This window comes from Mya arenaria, chromosome 10 (assembly GCF_026914265.1).
Source record: "Mya arenaria isolate MELC-2E11 chromosome 10, ASM2691426v1".
Classification (NCBI taxonomy): Eukaryota; Metazoa; Mollusca; class Bivalvia; order Myida; family Myidae; genus Mya; species Mya arenaria.
The window spans coordinates 37634641-37658282 of record NC_069131.1 but is presented as its reverse complement, the minus strand read 5'-3'; the positions used below and the strand labels follow the sequence as shown (position 1 = coordinate 37658282).

At 33.8% G+C, this 23642-nt stretch overlaps 1 protein-coding gene across 7 annotated transcripts in view; it reads right to left on the bottom strand.

Annotated features, from left to right (window-relative positions):
• Positions 1-267: 267 nt before the first annotated feature.
• The window catches only part of LOC128206212 (neo-calmodulin-like), a 181969-nt gene continuing 158594 nt past the window's right edge, over positions 268-23642 (bottom strand). For 5 of the 7 annotated variants that reach the window (XM_052908526.1, XM_052908527.1, XM_052908525.1 and 2 more), the window contains exons 2-5: positions 11854-12067; positions 10046-10189; positions 5088-5351; positions 268-4211 (exon numbers count right to left, since the gene is read on the bottom strand). In XM_052908526.1, the coding sequence (XP_052764486.1) occupies positions 4186-4211; positions 5088-5351; positions 10046-10189; positions 11854-12067 (648 nt within the window). In that variant the 3' untranslated portion in view covers positions 268-4185. Of the gene's footprint in view, positions 4212-5087; positions 5352-10045; positions 10190-11853; positions 12068-16089; positions 16284-22913; positions 23024-23642 lie in introns of those variants that run through there. The other 2 variants (XM_052908530.1, XM_052908529.1) reach the window with 2 other exon arrangements.

Here is a 23642-nt window from a genome sequence, read left to right as displayed (position 1 = left end):
TATTTTTAAACTTAAAGTTTACTTGTTAGACAACCTAAGATATTTTTTTAATTGAAAAAATGCGCAAAAACTAAAAAAGAAAGGTGCATGTGTCGGAAGCAATGTGTTTCATCAGTGAGTAAGATAAAAATGAGTCGTACACAACGATATCAGTCTTATTTTAGCTGTGTATTTTTTGTTGCAAGTGTATCATATGGTGTCTGGCTCCTTTAAATAAGTTAACTCTCTAAGGGGTGTAACTGGGGATAAATAAAAAACGCAGAATAGTAAATCTCCAAATATTTTAACAAGTATATACAAAGAAATATATACATCTTTTCTGGTATAAAATGACGTGTACAGTCACATGGGTGTTCAAAAAACAAACATTTCATAACAAGACGCAAGGTGGAAAACGTTAAATAGAAAGAAATAATAAGAAAAAAATCAGTGAAACTAATTGATACAAACATGACTTACAGAATAAGCATGTGTTCAAATAAACTATTGCAAAAAAATAAATTATGTAAACCACAAAGTTTATTTTTTAACAAATATACGTACGTTAAAAGCGTATATATCGCAGAGTATGTGTTTCACGCGAGAAATGCTACTCTCGGTTTCAGTAAAAAATAGAAAAAAATAATATTATCACAGAAAAGATTTAAATTGCCATTTTGCAGACTTCCGGTTTTACAACTGATCATCCTGACCTCTCTATCTCGAACTCTGTTATCTCGATGTTTCGGTTAAGTCGAACTTTTTTCAAAAAGCTGGGTTCAGTTTGTCTGACATGTTTTGTATTTCGGATAAATCGAATTATCGTTATCTCGAAGTGTTTTATTTCCAGAGATCCCGACGAGTTCGACATAGCGAGTTTTGACTGTATTACGATTTCACACGAATAGGCTTCGTTTTCGGTTAAAAACTTTATTTCATTATCATTATTACAATCATGACTTATAGAAAAAAGTTATTACTTTATTACAAGCCAATAATTTTAATTTTGTAATTATCATTTAATTGCTAAATAAAACAAATGATACAATGGGAACAAAGTATGATAATAATTTTAATTTTAGTATTTCAGTTATATCAATATTTGTCTGAATTAATATGATATAAAATTTAAAGAAAATAGTTGTTGTTGTTGTTGTTGTTGTTGTTGTTTTGTTTCTAAAAAGAAAAAAAAAGAAATGAGAAAGAATTACATATGAAATCAAATTGCAATTTTAACAACATTAAATTATATCAAAACAACATTGCACAAACCACGTGGTCACATCGTCACGTGACCATATCACAGGGGAGACAATAACAGGAAATATACATAAGTTTAGTATACATATTGTAAAAGAGTTATATACCTTGATTAAAGGGGTTTTCTCACGTACTCAATCGCAGGAACATTTTAGTTTTAACTTTGAAATATAGTTTTAATAAGGAGTTGTCCTCGGAAGATTAAAAAAGTGAACGGTGCTTTATTGTTTTTTTGGAAAATGGCGGAAAACGACTCATTTACCGAATAAACGTTATAACAATACTCAACAATTGTAATTCAAAAAACATAACTTATGTGAAATAATCCCCTTAAGGCTTAGAATCAAGTATTTGGGTGGATTTGTGAACTAATGCGGTAAAGGACTATAACTCTTTTTATGCAATTTAAACAATTCAACACTTATAAATACTACAATTTGAATACGCTAAATATTTGAAGTTAGTTTCGTATTTTAGAGCTAATATTTAGCGCATTCAAATAACACAAGACATTTTAAACAATTTAATTAGTTTTGTAACACAATGCATAGGAAACCTCATATATCATGTTATATCAATATGTTGAAAATGATGTTTTAACGGAAAATATTTCCAGTAAGAAATATAGGTATTCGATATTGCGTATTCAAGATGCGTAACTGCACTGTTGATAAATTTTAGCACTTTTCTTCGAGTTACCTCCCTTATACCGTATCATGGAATGTGCAGAAATTTGTTGTGAAAAAGCTAGAAATGCTGTTTTTTTTCTAAAGTTTTGTAGCAAAAAAGCATGGTATTAATATCAAAATACAAAATCAAGATGTGTCATATATGAATTATAAATAAATTTGATTCCATCCTTACTATTGAATCAAGAACACACATTATCGTCTGTCTTTTTCGCTTCTTGATCAGTTTAAATGTAAAGCTGTTATACAAATAATGAAACGTGTTGGGTTTTTTTCCGAAAAATCACTGACCAATAGTTCGATATATATTGAGTGAACATACATGTAAGAAAATAACTAACCCAGTAAATCTTCTAAAAAATCGATTCTAAGTCGATCTGGTTTTCTAAATTAAAAAAAAATGAAATTAAACAAAAAATCATGACAATGGTTAATCGAAAAAGAGTTAAAATATGTATATGTAGCTGCTTTAATAAATACATAAAAGTTAAAACACAGCGCCGAACAACCACACACCCTTTTTTTACGCACAACTAACGTAAAGATGCATATATTTTTTTTTAATTTTGGCATAGTTTTCGTAAAACATTGTGTACATATAAAAGTATATCATCGTTAATTATAAGTCATTATCATATGCGTTAAAATTGTACTAAAATGTTATGATAAAAAGCTTTGAATCATACATTTTAATAAATTTATCACCAAATGCATTAGGAGTTGCACTGCAGTCGATACCCCGTTTGGTCGAACTCGCTTGGCTTGAGTTCCTTGTGGACTCGAACAAGATGTAAAGGACCGATTTATTTATACTGAAGGTAAACAATCCCGCTTGGCTCGAATTCCTCGATGGCTCGAACTAGATTTAAAGGACCAATTTCTTTAAACTGAAGGTAAACAATCTTCGCCTTGCTCGAATTTTCCGAGGCTCGAGGTATTTTCGCCGGTCCCTGGGATGTCCCTGGGAGTTCGAGCTAACGGAGTTCGACTGTACTTAAATTGAAAGTGTAAACCATCAAGTCCCGTAAAACATGTACTACAAACAGTTCAGATAATATCATTACAATAAACAATTTTTGGGTTGAACTGGCCTTTTCAAGATAAAGAAAACATACCATTTAAATTGCCAACAATGTCGGAAACATGTGAAAATGCAAAGTGGAAATATTTTGCATTTATTGATGAACTAGAATTCCGGAAACCGGATGTGTGACCTGTCGGCAGAGTCTATTATTTGTCTTATAAATGACACCATGACCTTGATTTTGACCTACTGACCCAGTGTTCAAATTTCATAGACCGGAAACGAAAGTGTGACGCCATCAACGACGCAGACAAAGAAATCTCGAGGCATTTGACATGATTTGCAGACGAAACAAAATACAAATTTGACGATGAAAATATATCGACTTAATACCTGTTATTAATATGAGTTACTTCACGGTTTTAGGGTTGTCATATTTACATTATGAAACAAACTGATTCCGTTTTTTAATGATAGTGTGGCTGTTGTTGTTGCTTTTGCCACTGATGTCGTTCACATATCTGTTGTAAATATTGCTGTTGTGGTAAGTTTACACAACTGTCACTGCTGGTGTTGTTAACAATTCTTCAAGATGTTGCTGTTGTGGTAAGTTTTCACAACTGTCACTACTGGTGTTGTTATTCTTCAAGATGTTGCTGTTGTGGTAAGATTTCCAGACTGTTCGTTCTTGCTGTTGTTGTTATTCGTCAATGTGTTGCTGTTGTTGACCAAGTTAGAATAGTGATATTCAGGATTTTGTGTAAAATTACAGCATTCATTTAACACTATTATCGTAGCTATAGTTAAAAAGGTGACTTTTTTGAACAGGAAATCCTACTATTCACTTTCAGGATTATAAATATTTGAATTCGTTATTTTTCATAATTTGACACTGAACGTAATTTTCCTTTGAACTGAACGCTATAAGAAAAATTATAGATGCATTCTGAAAAATATACATGTAACCAAAATGCAAAAAAAATGAGCAAAATAATAACAAAAAGATATTAGATTTTTCCGCTAAACTGAATAATCCAATCCATTCACAATTTCACACGTCACAGGATCATGTGTGTTGATACGCGTGTCCCAAAGGGCGATGAAAGTGTGAACATCGACGAATGAAAGTGTGCAAGTTGACTGTTCGGGCGAGGCTATACACGGGTTTGTGGAAACATTTGGGAAACAAGAAAGTTAATTCCGACTTTTACTGTTCAAAATAGCTGCTTCACTTCAGGCCATGTTTAGCCGGGAAAATTCTGGAAAAAAAGAAAACAAGAAAAAATGAAAAATGACCATAAAATAAACGACACATTAGGTATGAGTGTTTTAGTTTAGTAATAAACTTACTACCTGTGTCATTATAATAGAATTAGTGTGCAAAATTATATTTTGCTAAATGGGACGGCTGTAATTATCGAAAATGCCGTTTATTTATTTTTATATATCAGCAGTCGAACGTTAATAATTTGAATCAAGAGAGTCGTTAGATTTAAACAAAGACTTAGTCAGTAGACAAAATATCATCTATAACACTGAACTGCTTAAAGGGTTATCATTATGCATTTTCCAAATAAATTGGCCCAGTGTTTGCGAAATCCAAGTCTTATTTATTTCGGTAATTGCTTACTTATAGCCATTTTACATTACATTCGAAACTCGCTATGTCGAACTCTGTTATCTCGATGTTCTAGCTATGACGATTTTTTCGGTTAAATTATACAGTTTTTGTATTTCGTTTATATCGAATGTTCGTTAACTCGAAGTGTTTCCCGAAGCCCCAATGACTTCGAAATAGCGAGTTTTGACATTATTTAAACTGATTAATATTTACTAACTTAACCCAATTAAGAACGTTTTATTGTTATAGAAAAGTTGGAGAAATCAATAGTTATTGCCAATAGTGTTATACATCAACATTATTGGTAGTTTCTTTCGAGCATATTTCATGTTCACGCAAATCAGGGGTAGTTTTCAATATGCCATTTAAGTAAAAATTATGGTCATACATCATTGACTCCATTCACAGTTTATGTCCGCTATTTATAGCTCATCATCCGATTAGCTACATCGGTCTTCGATAAAAGTGAAACTAATATTAAATACAACCTCTGGTTACACAGTCAACACCCTACCTTCGAAATCTATTAATCCGTCCCCATTGAGGTCTGCTTCGGAAAACATGGCTTTTAAATCGTCGTCCGAAAGGGTTTCTCCCAACCTTCTCATAACACATTTGAGTTCATGTTTGTCTATAAACCCATTTCCGTCCATATCAAACACTCGGAACGCTTCTAGCTTTTTCGCCTCCGCGGAATTAGGGTCGAGTTCCCCACTCTCGGAGTCCTTGTGTCGATGCATCATCGTCAAAAATTCGTCAAATTCTACGTACCCGTTTTCTGAAATTGTAAAATACACATAATGTTACATGAATAAATTAAATTGGAGTGCCGGGGTGTCGTTCGCCTCTTTAACATCGCCCGTGGATGTATTCAATATAGTTCTTATCGTTATGCTTAGATATGTCTCAGTGATCCCATTCAGTATATTTAATAGACATAATGTTACATGCATAAATTGAATTGGAGTGCCGGGGTGTCGTTCGCCTGTTTAACTCCGCCCATGGTTGTATTCAATATACATGTAGTTTTTTTTATCGTTATCCTTAGATATGTCTCAGTGACCCCATTCAGTATATTTAATAGACATGATGTTACATGCATAAATGAAATCGGAGTGCCGAGGTGTCGTTCGCCTCTTAAACATCGCTCGTGGTTGTATTCAATATAATTAGTATTTTTATCCTTATATATGCCTCAGTGATCCCATTAAGTCGATTTGTCAGTTATTTAAACAGTCAAATAAAAACATTCAGATTCTACTCTTAAACTTAAGGTGTCGGCCCACAACGAAATACTGCCGGGTCGTTGTATCTCTTCAAGTAGAATTATATCATATTTAAAGCCATTAATGTGGTTTTAAATGATATTTTGCAGGACCTCTTTCTTTGCGGATGTATTCAGAGATGACCCCAGTGATGCGGCCGTGACTGTGTCACATGTACGTTACTGGTGTTAAATCAACAGACAAAGTGCTTATAAATTGTGAGAAAATAGTGATTTAGCTGAAATATGTTTTCTGCAAATTCATAATAAAGTGGTGAACTAAAGTAATTTAACTTTTAACTAAGAAGGGCATCTCTTTGCGGGCCGACTCCTGAAGTTAGATTTAAGTTTGTTAGTGAATACCCTGTTGACCCGGGTCGCTGGTTCGAAGCCAACTAGGGATACGTTTCGTGCCTGTCATGTGCTATCATGTGCATATGTTTTATGCATTTTTCTTCAAGATGCACTCTTACTCCCAAATAAGATTTACCACAATTAATGATATTGCTTTAATATTCCAAAAAGGATGAATAAATGTCGAAAACAATGGTTCTTATGAAAGGATACCGAGTTTAATTTGAAAGAAATTAGCATAAAACGGGGTATTTCTACCTTATGAGACTATAATAGACCATAGTAATTCTTTTAGCATTCACCAATCATTTAATTTTTGTGTGCTTTCTGTTATTTAATACACGGTTACAATCTTGTTATCAGTAATAATATTTTCCATAAATGCATTATTTAGTAAGTAGTTAAGGTTTATCTGTCAAAAGAGATGTTTGTTATACATGTGTATGCATTGATTTTGAATAAGAGTGTCACTTTAAAGATTAAGTAACTTTTATAGCCATAAACATCAATTTTCGAACGTAAATGTGATGACCTGCTATCTAATCTTTCGTTAAGCGGTGAATGTTTAACTGAATTCCAGAAATTTACGCAAAACTTGACTGATTAAAAGACAAAATAATAAAACAAGTTGTCAAAACGATCATTCGGTAAGAGTGCAACATTAATCTGAGTGTTGTATGTAATGCATTAATGCTGACAATGATATATTGACCACGTTTTGTTCATTTCCGTCATAAGAACTCGTAAATAACAACAACTGCAAGAATGATACTAATAAGACAATAAATGTTCTGGGGTCAGAAAATAGCACATGGCAACGCATCATGGCAACTAGCAATATTTCTTATAGCAAGATGATTGTTCTGAGAAAAGCAAATATATTGACGTGACATCTTGTAAGGCTGCTATGTGCCTGTATCTGCACTCTGACCAATAGCGTACTGTATAAATTATGGCTTCACTAAGCGAGTTATTTTTATTATTGAATAACTAACTGTACAACTAGTATTCGTGATTCTTTAGATATAGTCGAGGGACGATGTTCACAATCTTTCTTTCATTACCCTTGTCGCCTAATATTATTATTTTGTTCAGTTGATTGCTATACAGCCTGTACTATGGTGTTGTGCATGTCTGTTGTAACATAATGTTGCCGGGACTAAATGAAACGTGCGTGCGTGCGTGCTTTCGCGATTGCTTTGGTGTTTGTGTGTGTGCGTGCATGTGTGTGTGTATGTGTGATTGTGCGTGCGTGTGTGTGTGTGTATGTGTGTGGGTGTGTGTGTGTGCATGCGTGCGTGTGGGCGGGCGTGCGTGCGTGTGTGTATGTGTGATTGTGCGTGCGTGCGTGCGTGCGTGCGTGCGTGCGCGCTTTGGTGTGGGTGGGTGTGTGTGCGTGTACGTGCGCACGTGTGTGTGCGTGCGTGTGTGTGTGTGTGTGTGTGCGCGCGCTTTCGTGTGTGCGCGTGTGTGTGTGTGTGTGTGTAAGGTTTTTTTTTATAGCATACAGCCCTATTTGGCGAATTTCAGGACCAGCTTGATATTGTTTTGACGATTAAATAGTGGAGTCGCTTTTAAAAGGACCACGAGAATTAAATAAATACACAGTAACAAAAACTGAACTTTGTAACTTTTCTATCTCTCTTTATATGAATAGGGTAAATAGCGTGGGTGGCATTTCATTAATAAACGAGACTGTGTCGGTGACTTTAACGAGACTGCGTCGGTGGCTTATATAAATATAACTATTGATATATTCTATTTTGAATAGCCTTGGAAGTCTTAAACACCTTTTCGCTGATACTTTGCCCTTTCCAGTAGAGTTTATTAAGGTGGAAAATGAAATAATGCAAGCAGTTTATTAACTCCCAGACGCCAGTCGCCGACGCTTTTTACGACCCCCCAACCAATTTATTTAAATGTCTGCAGTGTGCCATATTTCGAGTGCATCGTATATTTTGTAGAAGCTAGCCATGCAAAGGAACAATCGAAGTTTTGTTTTGTGGTGATGGTTTTTTGGGGGGTATTTTCAAGTTGATTTATGAGTTAAGTTTTCATGCACTTTATGACTTGATTCGTTGCCTGGCCAGTCCATTTTCCCGTGCAGTGTTCAAGAGAAATGTGACGTCGTACACGGAGGTTATAACCATTACACGTGCATGTGTGAAGAATAAAGCCGACAAGAACATCCAAATGAATTTTATTAAGTCTTGAAGCTGCACTCTCACAGATTGTTCGTTTTGACAACTTCTTTCATGTTTTGTTTTCGAACGAGCCATTTTTTGCCAAAATCCATGGACACCAGTTATATAAGACTGCTGACAAAAAAATAGGATCGCAGATTTTTATATCTTAGTTCAAAAATTGATGTTTTATGCATTTTTCTTAAACCGTTAGTAACGGTTTAAGCCATAAAATATTAATTTATGAACGGAAATAAAATAAAAAAATTGTCAAAAAGTTCAATCAATGAGAGTGCAGCTTTAAGACTGTATGGTGGCATATTACGGCCGTAAGATAACCTGGTAACGTTCGCGAGATGTAACGTGTTAACCACTCAGTTTTCATTTTTATTACCTAGCTATCTAGTTATGATTTGCGACTATTTTTTTCGGTAGATAAATATCAGACTAATAACATGGTTGAAAGTGCCCAGAACTGCCACATATAACCTTTTTATGCTCTACAACAATAACAAGTTATCTTGTTTAGGTTTGCGAATTCCACTTAATAAGTAACATAATAACTGCTTAACTAGATAAGATTCGTGTTTCATCTAGAAATGCATTTCTGGCTTCTAGCAGTAGCTGGTTATCCAGTTATGGTTTGCGAATTCCACTTAATAAGTAACATAATAACTGCTTAACTAGATAAGATTCGTGTTTCATCTAGAAATGCATTTCTGGCTTCTAGCAGTAGCTGGTTATCCAGTTATGGTTTGCGAATTCCACTTAATAAGTAACATAATAACTGGTTAACTAGATAAGATTCGTGTTTCATCTAGAAATGCATTTCTGCCTTCTAGCAGTAGCTGGTTATCCAGTTATGGTTTGCGAATTCCACTTAATAATTAACATAATAACTGGTTAACTAGATAAGATTCGTGTTTCATCTAGAAATGCATTTCTGGCTTCTAACAGTAGCTGGTTATCCAGTTATGGTTTGCGAATTCCACTTAATAAGTAATATAATAACTGCTTAACTAGATAAGATTCGTGTTTCATCTAGAAATGCATTGCTGGCTTCTAGCAGTAGCTGGTTATCAAGTTATGGTTTGCGAATTCCACTTAATAAGTAACATAGTAACTGCTTAACTAGATAAGATTCGTGTTTCATCTAGAAATGCATTTCTGGCTTCTAGCAGTAGCTGGTTATCCAGTTATGGTTTGCGAATTCCACTTAATAAGTAACATAATAACTGGTTAACTAGATAAGATTCGTATTACCACTTATCTATAAATGCATTTCTGTCTTCTAGTAGTAACTGGTTATCTTGTTTTGATTTGCGAAATCCATCACTTACGTAACATACTAACATGTTAACTAGATTAGATTCGTGTTACCAATTATCTATAAATGCATTTCTGACTGGTTGCGATAGCTGGTTATTTAGTTAGGGTTTGCAAAGTCTTCTTAATAAGTAACTTAATAACTCGTTAACTAGATAAGATTCGTGTTGCCAGTTATACATAGGGCCTGATTCTGGATTGCACTCAGACAATATACTAACAATAGAAAACAAACCCTCACCGTTCGAGTCTGCATTTTTTTTAAATCATGTCCTCCTGTTTGCGAATGTTCGTGGCCAAGCGTCCGTAACAGATAACTTACATAGTACTACAAGAAAAACTCACCGTTCGTGTCTGCGTTTTTAATCATGTCTTCCACCTCTTTTTGCGAATGTTCGTGGCCCAGCGTCCGTAACACGCAGCCCAGCTCTTCTGATGAGATCTTTCCGTCCTTGTTCTTGTCGAACATTTGGAACACGTGCAGCAAATCTGAAACATTTATAATAAATTACAACGATTCAAAATTGCTAACAATACAACACCTTCTATATGTAAATAAATCTTCGACCGATATACCACAGCTTGTGTATACCACGTGATAAGTTACGTCATAAATGCTACGTCGGAAGGCAACATTTTGCTTTGAATAATAACTACACAGATAACTTGTTCTATTTCTTCACCATTTTAAATGAATCAAAGGGCAGTCTGAAAGACTTAATAGCCCCGTCTTCGTTTTATTTCGGGGTTAGATTAGGTGATAAGTTTCCTCAAAAACTTCGACAAACCTGTTTTCAAAATATTGTTTCGACAGTGCTCCATCAGGTGGCGGTTTTGTGAAAAGGTTCTTCGAAGTGTTTTAAGAAACTAAACTCTCAATCAAACTTTATTAAAAAAGCGAAGGCGGGCGTATGTCAGAGGCATAGACTGCGCCAAGTTTCATTTCAAATGTTGAATAAATAGTAAAAATACATTTGTTTAAAATCTTCATTTGAAGCAAAATATTACCTTCCGACGTAGCATTTATGACCTAATTTATCACGTAGTATACACACAATGTAGCTGTAGATACAAAGTTGTAATTACGAGATACTACTTGTAACCCGTTTAAACGAGAGACTATGTCGTTATAACAAGATGGAATGTTGTTTTTACTAAACTCAAAGTCGTTATAACGATATACTAAGTTGTTGTTATTACATTTCAAGTCAATCACACTATTCATTTTAGTCGTTATAATAATTAACTTAGTCGTTATAACTAGGAAATCAGTAGTTGTAATCATATCGCTAGTCGTTGTAACGAGATAGGAAATTGGTTAAAACGAGACTGTAATTCGTTATCAGTAGATGTAAATTCGTTAAAACGATTCATTAGGTCGTTTATACAAAGTCAGACATCTTTATATTTAACTACGCTGCAAGTAGATCGCGTTATACAATCGAACCGCGTTGACTCGAACTCGCTTGGCTCGATTTCCTCGTTGGCTCGAACTGGATGTAAAAGACCGATATCTTTCTACTGAAGGTAAGCATTTCCGCATGGCTCGAATTTCCCAAGGCTCGAGGTATTTTCGCCTGCCCCTTGGAGTTCGAGCCAACGGGGTTCGACTGCACGAGTTTTGCTGCACTGTCCATACAGACTGGTTCGTTTAACTAGACATCAAGTGTTATTTCGATATAATCAGGGGCTTGTCAAGGTAAGATTTCATTATCTTTCGGTTTATCCTAACACTTTGTCACAACATAACACTTGACTTTGTCAATAAATGATTAATATGAAGATCCTAATACTCTTCGAGCGAAAAAAACTCTTAAATGTACACTACTTAAAGTGGCACTCCTATTCAAAATCAATCCATACACATAATATATGATAAATGAGTGATAATCCTTTAACTACTTAGGAAATAATGCATTTACGGAAAAATATTAATTACTGATAACATGATTGTAACCGTGTATTTCAAAGCTGAACACAAAAACATATTAATGATTGGTGAGTGCTAAAAGATTTACTGTGATCTACTATCATACCATAATAAGAAATATCGGGTTTTATCGTATATCTGTATGTATTGATTTTGAATGAGAGTGTCACTTTATATATTGCAGGCAATTGTATAGGTCTTTAATACACCCAGATGCACCTACCGCTGTCTTTGTCGTTTAATCCATTCGGAACACGTTGGTCATGGTTGCCTTCGTTGGCGCACGTTTTCGCGTTCGCCATGCCGTTTGACGCTGACGAGGACGTCACTTGGCCACTACCTCCAGGGGAAGTGACGTCACTATCCTTAGAGTTCCGGCTTTTGGAATGTTTGTTCTTGGAGCGAGGACTCCGGATAAACTTCTTAAAATTCGACGACTGAAAATAGAAAAAATCACCATTTAAGAAGTATTCTCCTATGTAGTGATTCAGCGGCTATGAAATTCAATTCTGATAGATTACAGAAAATAATTTTAAAACATACATATATTTGTAAGTTATAACTAGGCACAGTTTCTCCATCAGCCTAGTTTTGTTTTGTTTTTAAATGGGGGAAGGGGCGTGGTCATAGACATGTGTCATAACAACACACCCTGCACCTGTGGGGTAGCAAAGCATCTTATTTTAACAAGATACACTATATCAGAGAACTAGATTATTGAAAAAAAAATGTGGATCAGTTCCTTAAGTGTATTTTTGGAATTCTTCTTAAATCATCTCTTTATATATGTCCATGCTAATGTACGTTTAAGCACATAATCTGACTGCAGTCACTTGTCTTAAAGAGTTTAGATGCAGGCGCGTAGCTGTCTACACGCGAGTACGCGGCTGAATCCAAATGATTCTGACTTAAAAAACAACGCAAAGTTGCAGCATGGATACTAGAATACTTGATCCTAAATTGCCCATTTGCCAGTACTAAATAAAGTACCTCAGAACACCCAGAATGCACCAGATTGCACCATGGATTTCAAAAATTTCCAAGGGGCCATGCCCCCGGACCCCCTAACACAATTATGAATCAACATGAACACAGGGCTAGCTACGCCCCTGACATGTATAATCAATCTTCACATACATACATTTAGGATTCATATGACAATTATTGAATGTTTGTTTTCTCACCATATTGATACTAGAAATACAGTCGAGCCCCGTTGGCCCGAACTTGTTTGGCTCGAATTCCTCGTTTGCTCGAAGTGGATGTTTAGGACTCATTTCATTATACTGAAGGTCAGAATATCCGCTTGGCTCGAATTTTCCAAGGCTTTATGTACTTTCGCCGCTCCCTAGGAGTTCGAGCCAACGGGATGCGACTGTATAACTTAAAAACGTCAGCTGAGCCTTTTTATTGTTACTGTAGACCACGTGTCCCATGTAATCATACATCATTCTTTTTTTAACTGTATATGTGTATCAGATGACTTCCCATAGAATGACATTATTGCAATAAAAGTGATCTCAACTTCACCGTGGTTTATAAATTGATTCAGATTCATTCTGCCCTGCGTGTGGTAAAAGAAATTAATACGACGTGTAGATATGTCGATCAAACGAGAATATTAACATCAACTATCTGGGTCATCTAGTTAAACGGTATCAATTTCAAACAAAATGTGCCATTTTCTGACCTTTAAGCTGCACTCTTACAAATTTAATGTTTTTACTACTTTTTATTTTATTTTTTGTCTTCGAATGAGCAAAAATTGTATAAATATCTGCACACCAGTGATACAAAGCTGCTGACAAAAGTTCAGATCGCAGATTTTCATATTTCCGTTCAAAAATTAATGTTTTATGGCTAAAAGCGTGACTAACGGTCTATGAAAAATGCATAAAACATACATTTTGAACTGAGATATAAAAATCTGCGATCTAATGTTTTGTCAGCAGTCTTATATGACTGATTTACATGCATTTTCCACTGGCACCGGATTTTCAAACTCAAACATTTTTTTGATAAATAAAAAAAATCTTATAATTCTAAACTAAAAATTATAATACCGAAAATGTGAAAAAAATATTGAATACTATTTTTTTTTAATAAATATGCACTTTGTACTTATATATTTATATGTTTGTATAATATACAGTACAAAGTGCATATTTATTAAACAAAATAATAAAAAATAAAAAAAAGTTGTCTAAACGTTAAATCTGTGAGAGAGCAGCTTTAAGCTTTGAGTGTGGTAATACAAATTAAAACTACGTGTAGATATGTCAATCAAACAAGAGTATTAACATCAACTATCTGGGCCAACTGGCTATACGGTATCAATTTCAAACCAAATGTGCCATTTTCTGAACTTAAAGGGGTTGATGTAACAAAAGAGTCGATTTTTATTTCATTGCAGTATCATGTTTAACTCATCTGAATGTAAAGGTCAAAATAAAACAAAAAATCATATGTTTTGTGTTCTGTCAAAAGATATTAGCCATACTTTGGCGAGTTTAAACGGACCATGTTGCCATTTATTAAAAAATACTTTTATTTTTTTAATTGCCCAAAGTTCATATGTTTTTGTTTGCTTGTTTTTGTTTTTGTTTGGTAATTAAGTCAAATGAGAAAAAAACAACATTATAATGTTGTTTGACCTAAGATCCCTTCAATAGATGTTATGTGCTCAAATATTGTCGTTGAAGTCCATGATCTTGAATATCGTTATAAACGCTATTCAACAAAAGGCTTAAATGTTAAATGTCCCCTCATTTTCTGTAAGTCCTCGTGGGCGAGCGGTTTTGTTGTCATTGTTTTTCTTGACTCTACCGGCGTGGTTCGATCCCTACCAAAACCAGGTTTTTTAAACTTGAATTTTACTTCTTTCTGATATTTTGGTATCAAAGAATAGAATAATTATAAGTTCAGTGTTTTCAGATACATTACCGTGAAAAATAAATTTTATCCAAAAACATGAGCGAGTCCCTTTCAAAACAACTATCCAGATCAGATAGATGAAAGGTTTCAATTTCAAACACGGTGTGTCATTGTATGACCTAAAGCTCTGATTCGCTTCATATGGAAAGTTTGTAAATATTTGTGAATTCAAGATGAATTTAATACCGGGTTTGAGGTCGCTTAACTGTTATGTTATCTCTGCGCCAAAACTAAAGTGTTTATTTACATCTTAAGGTACAAGTTTTATGTATAAACGTGTATTGTTTTCGTTTAAGTTTCGTGTGCAATGCGACATTAAACGCACCTTGGTATATATAGTATATTTAGTCAAAAGTAACACAATACAAAATTAATCATATCGTTTTTAAAGCTGCACACATGTTTTGACAGCTTTTTTTATTTTTCGTCCTGCAATGAGCCAACGTTTGCGTCAACATCTGGAAACCAGTGGTATAAGACTGCTAACAGAAGATCAGATCGGAGTTTTTCATATTAACGTTCGAAAATTAATGATGTATGGCTAAATTCGTTACTAACGCTTTAAGAAAAAAATGCATAAAACATTTTTTTTATGAAATTTTGGAACATAAATGTGACAACCTGCGATCTGATTTATTGTCAGCAGTCTTATATCTCTGGTTTCCATGCATTTTTGTTAAAATGGACCGGTTCATAGACAAAAATAAATAAAAAATGTCAAAACGTTCAATCTGTGAGTGTGCAGCTTTATGCACTAAATATAATAAAATAATAACCTACATTTCCAGCCTACGGAATCGACCATCAGCCTCCAATAAGTACCAGCTTTAAATTTTGTAGTTTAACAAACAAAGATACATGATGTCAGAATTTGGTTCCCCGATAATAATCTTAGACATAACAATCTTAGACATTTTGAATTCTGATGAAAACAGATAGCAAATGGATTATATGTTTTAACTATATACATATAACAACATATCACTTCCTTGCCCTGTCTAATTACTAATTTCTTTTAAAACACTCTTAACTCTCCTAAGTCACGGAGTTTCATATCCATGATTTCAAACTTTCATAATTGCGTTAAGCATACAGTACTTATGTTGTACACATATATTCATACATTAATAATTAGGTATGCATTATTACCTCGTATGCTCTAACTATTACATACAACAAAATATCACTTCCTGCTTGCTAAATGACTTATTTAAAAAAACACTCTTTAACACTAAACGTTTTTTACGGAGTTTAACATTCTTAATTTCAAACTATCATAGTTGCGTTAAACATATCAATTATTTTTAAACAGTACACATGTTTTATACATATATATATATATAAATATATATATATATATATATATAGTCAATAAGGAATTAATTGAAATATTAACAATAATCACGGCACTCACACAATATTACGAAAAAAGTCAGCATAACATTGGATTCCGCCTTCCTTAATAACTGTTTATTTACAAATCCAGTCAATATCAGAAAATTTATAATGAAAAATTATCACTTACCACCGACATTATCAATAGACCTCAGATTCTACTCGAGAACTTGGCCTATATACACATTGATTACAGCCTCTTCAAAGCATGTATTTCCCAGAGTTTTAGAATAATTCCATATTTGCAGGTAGAGGAGTGTCTGTTATTGACAGTGAATATATTGAGTAATTCAATACCAGTTAGTTATTTCAACAATTATACAGGGATCTTAAAATCCTATGGGTTTTCTTTCTATTACTGTCCGAAAACTTCCATGCATGATATGCATTACAATTATACACGGTTCTTTAAATCGTATGGGTTGTCTTTTTAAGACTGCTCAAAACCACATCCATGGGCGATATACATTACAATTATACACATATCTTTAAACAATATGGATTTTCTTGCTACGCATCCTTCGCGATCTGCAATACACGTGTTTACAAAATCATATTGAAATCCAAAGTTGCACTTTCAAAATACTTTTTGAACTGATAAACAAGTATCAAAAAACCAAACCCAAAACGTCTTCCAAAAATCTGCATTGCCAAATACGTTTAACCCGTGAGCGGTTTTCCAGTTTAAATGCCCTCCCGAATATCGAGCAATTTAATCAGTGCTACTATTTAACTGTTTCAGCAGTCTTGTTTTATCTATAACCAACTCTATAAGCTTAAAACTATATCGTATTCATAAACATAGCCATTCCATTCGATGAAAAATTTCAGCACTGTTTTTTTTGCCACAAAACCACCTCTGTAAACTCCGAACTATTTTGTTACCATGGTAATTTTCTTGAATGACTATTTTTACAAATAGCCACATCTGTAAACTCTGAACTATTTCATTACCATGGTTGTTTTCTTGAATGACGTTTTTACCAATAACCGACTGCGTTATCTCTGAACTATTTGTATAAATAGTTCATATACAGTCTTAAATTAAGTATACATGTTATGCTTCACACGGTACGTTAAGTCATAATCGTGTGCACTGATCTTTAAATGAGTTATATACCCTCAACATGGCATGCTTCACACGTTACAAGTCAACGGCGTGTGCAGTGTTAGTTGTATATTCTTAAAGGGGCATGCTTCACACATTACAAGTCAACGTCGTATGCAGTGTTAGTTGTATATTCTTAAAGGGGCATGCTTCACACATTACAAGTCAACGTCGTGTGCAGTGTTAGTTGTATATTCTTAAAGGGGCATGCTTCACACATTACAAGTCAACGTCGTGTGCAGTGTTAGTTGTATATTCTTAAAGGGGCATGCTTCACACATTACAAGTCAACGTCGTGTGCAGTGTTAGTTGTATATTCTTAAAGGGGCATGCTTCACACATTACAAGTCAACGTCGTGTGCAGTGTTAGTTGTATATTCTTAAAGGGGCATGCTTCACACATTACAAGTCAACGTCGTGTGCAGTGTTAGTTGTATATTCTTAAAGGGGCATGCTTCACACATTACAAGTCAACGTCGTGTGCAGTGTTAGTTGTATATTCTTAAAGGGGCATGCTTCACACATTACAAGTCAACGTCGTATGCAGTGTTAGTTGTATATTCTTAAAGGGGTATGCTTTACACGGTACGCTAAGTCATGGAGGCGCGCTGTTGTCTTTTAAAGAGTTGTATACGCTTAAAGGGGCATTGTGTCTGATTGATAACGCTTCATTTCCCCAACTGCTCCTTAATTTGTACCCTTTTTTATATCGATGACGGTTTAAAATGTTAAGAAACGCTTTAATAAAACTCTCTTTTATAAAACTGCTAGTTCAACTTAAAAAACGTACCTTCGAAGTGGCATCAAAATTATAATTAATGATATAATAGTCTTTTTTAATATTTTGAAGAACTTAGTATGTATTTTTTTATTTTTTATTTTATTGTGCTATTTCAGTCTTACAATGGACAAATTCTTCAAAACTCAGTTAAAGTTAACAACTTTGTTAACGTCATTGTTGTTTTAAAAGTTTTAAATCGCCGTTTCTCCGGAAGTCTGCAGTCCGGATACACCTGTGATTTACTGTATTTATAACAGCCTTTAAGAAATTTAATTCAGCTGCAATTGCTTATATATTATATATGTCATTTTATCATCAAATAGTTCACGTTTAAAAGTTAACAACCATGTCGTTAATCACATGGTTAACTTTTAAATCGTTGTTTCTCTGAACGTTTAATGTTAACAACCATGTCGTAAATCACATGGTTAACTTTTAAATCGTTGTTTCTCTGAACGTTTAATGTTAACAACCATGTCGTAAATCACATGGTTAACTTTTAAATCGTTGTTTCTCTGAACGTTTAATGTTAACAACCATGTCGTTAATCACATGGTTAACTTTTAAATCGTTGTTTCTCTGAACGTTTAATGTTAACAACCATGTCGTAAAACACATGGTGAACTTTAAAATCGTTGTTTCTCTGAACGTTTAATGTTAACAACCATGTCGTTAATCACATGGTTAACTTTTAAATCGTTGTTTCTCTGAACGTTTAATGTTAACAACCATGTCGTTAATCACATGGTTAACTTTTAAATCGTTGTTTCTCTGAACGTTTAATGTTAACAACCATGTCGTAAAACACATGGTGAACTTTTAAATCGTTGTTTCTCTGAACGTTTAATGTTAACAACCATGTCATTAATCACATGGTGAACTTTTAAATCGTTGTTTCTCTGAACGTTTAATGTTAACAACCATGTCGTTAATCACATGGTTAACTTTTAAATCGTTGTTTCTCTGAACGTTTAATGTTAACAACCATGTCGTTAATCACATGGTTAACTTTTAAATCGTTGCTTCTCTGAACGTTTAATGTTAACAACCATGTCGTAAATCACATGGTGAACTTTTAAATCGTTGCTTCTCTGAACGTTTAATGTTAACAACCATGTCGTAAATCACATGGTTAACTTTTAAATCGTTGTTTCTCTGAACGTTTAATGTTAACAACCATGTCGTAAATCACATGGTTAACTTTTAAATCGTTGTTTCTCTGAACGTTTAATGTTAACAACCATGTCGTAAATCACATGGTTAACTTTTAAATCGTTGTTTCTCTGAACGTTTAATGTTAACAACCATTTCGTTAATCACATGGTTAACTTTTAAATCGTTGCTTCTCTGAACGTTTAATGTTAACAACCATGACGTTAATCACATGGTTAACTTTTAAATCGTTGTTTCTCTGAAAGTTTAATGTTAACAACCATTTCGTTAATCACATGGTTAACTTTTAAATTGTTGTTTCTCTGAACGTTTAATGTTAACAACCATGTCGTAAAACACATGGTTAACTTTTAAATCGTTGTTTCTCTGAACGTTTAATGTTAACAACCATGTCGTTAACAACGTTGTTAACTTTATCAAAGTTGTGAACAATCTGACATAGCGTGCCTTTAAAAAGGTAGCAAAGTATAATCCGCCAGCAATCAATAGCTCCTCCTGTCGGCCTAATTGACTTTATTTAAATTGTTCGCGACTGTTGACAATAGCTTTTCTAAATTTAGTAGTTGATCTTCAAATTGTAAACATATCAAAGTCATCGATCGCGATATAGGAAACCTGCGGTCTGCTAAGTGAATAGGCCTATCTTTAATCTATCTTACAAATATTTATAAACATTCACGGCTTTACATACTCAATTTTGCTGACAATACAAAACTAGATTTATTGTATAGTCGTAGTACGAGAGCGCTTTGGCGTTCGCGTTTATACGAGAAGACAGTTGTGTTTATTGTAGATTGAAATAGGACGTTATTTGTTTTAACGTACAGTTAAACCCCGTTGGCTCGAAATTCCAGAGACCGACAAAAATACATCGAGCCTTAGAAAACTCGAGCCAAGCGGGGTTGTTTACCTTCATTTTTTTTTAAAAATCGGTCATTTACATCTTGTTCGAGCCAAGTGCAAACACCAGTGTATGTACTGTCGCGGTATATCGTGCATATCCATATAGTGTATAGAGTCTATGCACTGCGTTGACATCTAAGATCTCAATCTCAACTTGGACTAAGCATTCTAAATTTAATATTAGTATCTGAACTATTAAAGATGCACTCTCACTCCCAAATAAAATTTGCCATAATTTATACAAATGTTTTAATATACCAAAAATGCAACATGACCAAATGTCGAAAACAATTGTTCTAATGAAGGATATGTAGTTTGATTTGAATTAAAGGAGCATGAAACACAGTATATCTATATTTGAGACTATAGTAGATTACAGTTAATTTTTTAGCACTCACCAATCATTTAATATTTTTGCGTGTTTAGCTATTAAACACACGATTACAATCGTGTTATCAGTAATTAATATTTTTTTCAAGAAATGCATTAATTAGCAAGTAGTTCAAGGTGTATCACTCAAAATAGTAACTCGTGCGCACGACTTATTTATCTCGTGCGCACAACATTATATCTCGTGCGCACAATTCAGTAACTCGTGCGCACGACTTAATAACTCCTGTGCACGAGATAAGTAAATGCAAAAACATGTCACCTCTGTGTCACCGTAATTGTCTTAACAGTGTTTCTTGAAGTTAAGATTTCTCCTATTGCTGAATAGGTCATCCGCACAACATTGGTCGATTTTCTTTTTCACATAACGTCAAGGACAACAGACCGGGGAAATGGTCAATTACAGACAGCTACCATCACCCCAGGACAACCAGTCATCGATTAATCTGACAAACAGCATTTCTTTAGAGGTAACTAACCAGAAACTTCAATCAGAAATCACCGTGTGATGTTATTTGTAAGCACAATTGAGATGATTTAATTTCTGATGCATTAACGCGTAAAGGTTGATTTCTTAACCCATAATCTCATGTCGCAGTTTTTTGTGATTAAACGGAATAGAAACAGAAATGCGAAAATAGAATATCTACAATTCTTACATGAAGTTTTATGAATAATAAAGTCGAACACGTTGGCTCGAACTCGCTTGGCTCGATTTCCTCGTCGGCTCGAATTGGATATAAATGACCTATTTCTTTTTATCGAATGTAATTATTCCCGCTTGGCTTGAACTTCACGAGGCTCGAGGTATTTTCGCCGGTCCCCAGGAGTTCGAGCCAGCATCACGGCCGTTCTTACCGAACTTAGCGGTCTTTCTAATCGAACTCCACGGTTGTTCTCACCATATTCCGCGGTTGTTCTTACTTATTGATTGCCTAACTAAAATTTCATTAGCTGTAAAGGTAGATTGTATTCTAATCGCTTGTTTTGTTTTCCCACTGAACGTTTTCGTTGCTTTTACATTCACTTATTGTAGCTTGCAGTGCTATTGGGTCAGCAAAATGTGCGTGAACTCGATTATTGTGGTATTAACAAACGGCTAATTAGCCGGTCATAAAGTGGACATTAAGTTAAAACGTTTTGACAACGGCTTACTAGTTTTCATATACGGAACGGATTATAAATGAAGTGAGCTTGTTCAACTATTAAACTGTTTAAACCAAATTTTAAGTACTAGAATATAAAATTAATATATCAGGGGTTTAAAATGCTATTCATAAATAAAATGAACTTGTACATACCAATGAAGACTTTGTATTATTCATTAGGATTTTCAAGAAAGACAAGAATTATTTGTTAACGTCAACCACTTTAAAGGTACTCGCTCATGATTTTTGTAAAATGCTCTTTTTTGTATGACTATATTATGTTTTGTAAAATCAGGAGTTCTCAAACTAAAAGACACCAAAAGCTGATATCCTTCAGAAAACGTTGCTATTTTCTCAAATATCGTCTTTGAAGACCACAATTTTCATAAGCGTTAAAATCACGTTGCGTGATTGGTTGATTAACATTATCACTTGATGTTAGCAATGTATTGTTAAAAGGTCAAAATATCAACCACATTGAAAAAAGTCCGGGTGACCTTATGATTTAAGCGTCCGTTATTGATTTGTTTCTTAACTTTACCGGCGTGGGTGCGCACCACACTAAACCCGAAAAACTTCTTTTATACAAAAACATATTTTTTCTGCTATTTCGATATCACAGAGTAATATAATTATAAAATAAATGTATTCAGACGCATCACTGAGAAAACTAATTTTTGATTCAAATACATGAGCGAGTATCTTTAAATGTTGCACAGAGCTTGAAAAAAAACATTATTTTATTAGTGCATGAAAACGAGCCAAATGGCGCTATTTGAAGACAGGAAAGATAATTAATGTCGTATTATGATGCTTGTTGTCATAATTATGTTTAAAACTGACTATAACTTTCTTAGGTTTTGTTAGAATAAGTCAAAATGTTTACTGATTGGTCAATATTTATCCAATAATTATTGTTGACCAATCAAATTTTAGTTATGCGCCAATCAGCCAAAAGTTGATGACTTATCAAGTTTTATACAATTGACTATAGGTATCGTTGTGTACATGTTGTTTTTTTATTAAATGCAGATTAGAGGTCAAGAAAACAATTTACAAAAATCTCTATACTGACCGTTAAAAGATAAACATACAGGGCGATTGCTCTTTATTGAGGGGTTTAAAGATAACTATACATAACAAAAGCTCTATACGATAAACATACAGGGCGATTGCTCTATATTGACGGGTTTAAAGATAAACATACAGGGCGATTGCTTTATATTGACGGGTTTAAAGATAAACATACAGGGCGATTCTTCTTCATAGACAGGTTAAAAGATAATTATATGGGAAAGTATACAAAATACTGACAAGTAATTAACATAATGTTAAAACATTCCATATATATCAATATCCTACATTAAAATTGTTCCACATAAAAGATCATTGTTAATACAAATTATACACCAATATACTTTCAGTTTAGAAGTTATTAAAAACAAACTTACCTGAACCATAACGATTTCAAACGCTATATGGCACAGAAATTAAACTTCAGGAAGTTATAAATCTTATGTTGAATAAGTTGAAGAATATATATTTGGAATATTAAACCTATAACTTATTTATGCATACAATATTGTAACGTTAAAAGCAGACGTTTGAATTTAAAGTAGATTTCTAAATGATCCCTCTTAAATACAGAAAAAAGATTTCAAAATAATTTGGCATTTGTAAATACTTGTGACTTATATAGGAAATAGTGTTTCCTGTTATGTCATGATGAAATTTGAATCATTTCGTTATCAAATCGTTAATCTTAGTGCTAATCTTTTTTGGTTTAATATTTATCAATATAATATGGTAATATATAATAAAAATGGCACAAATAAAGTCATTGCCTATGTGTATAATTTATTTATTAAACTATGGACGTAAACCCCACAATTCTGTTTTATAAAGGACAAACCGAATCAGTGACTTTAAACTTGTGCTGGCTGCCAAAGATTATATCTTTCAGCAGTTCGTCACAGCTCCCATTACATGATTTATACCGAAAATTCCATTCATATAAGCAGGCGCGTAGCGACCTTCAAAATCGTGGCGGGGCTACTATAATCCTAAACGGTCGGTGGGATAAATTAAATTGAATTGAATTGTATATGAGAATGACCATTATTTTTTTTAATGTTCATTTGGCGTGATTTTATGTTAATGATTATTGCATCGTGTTTGCA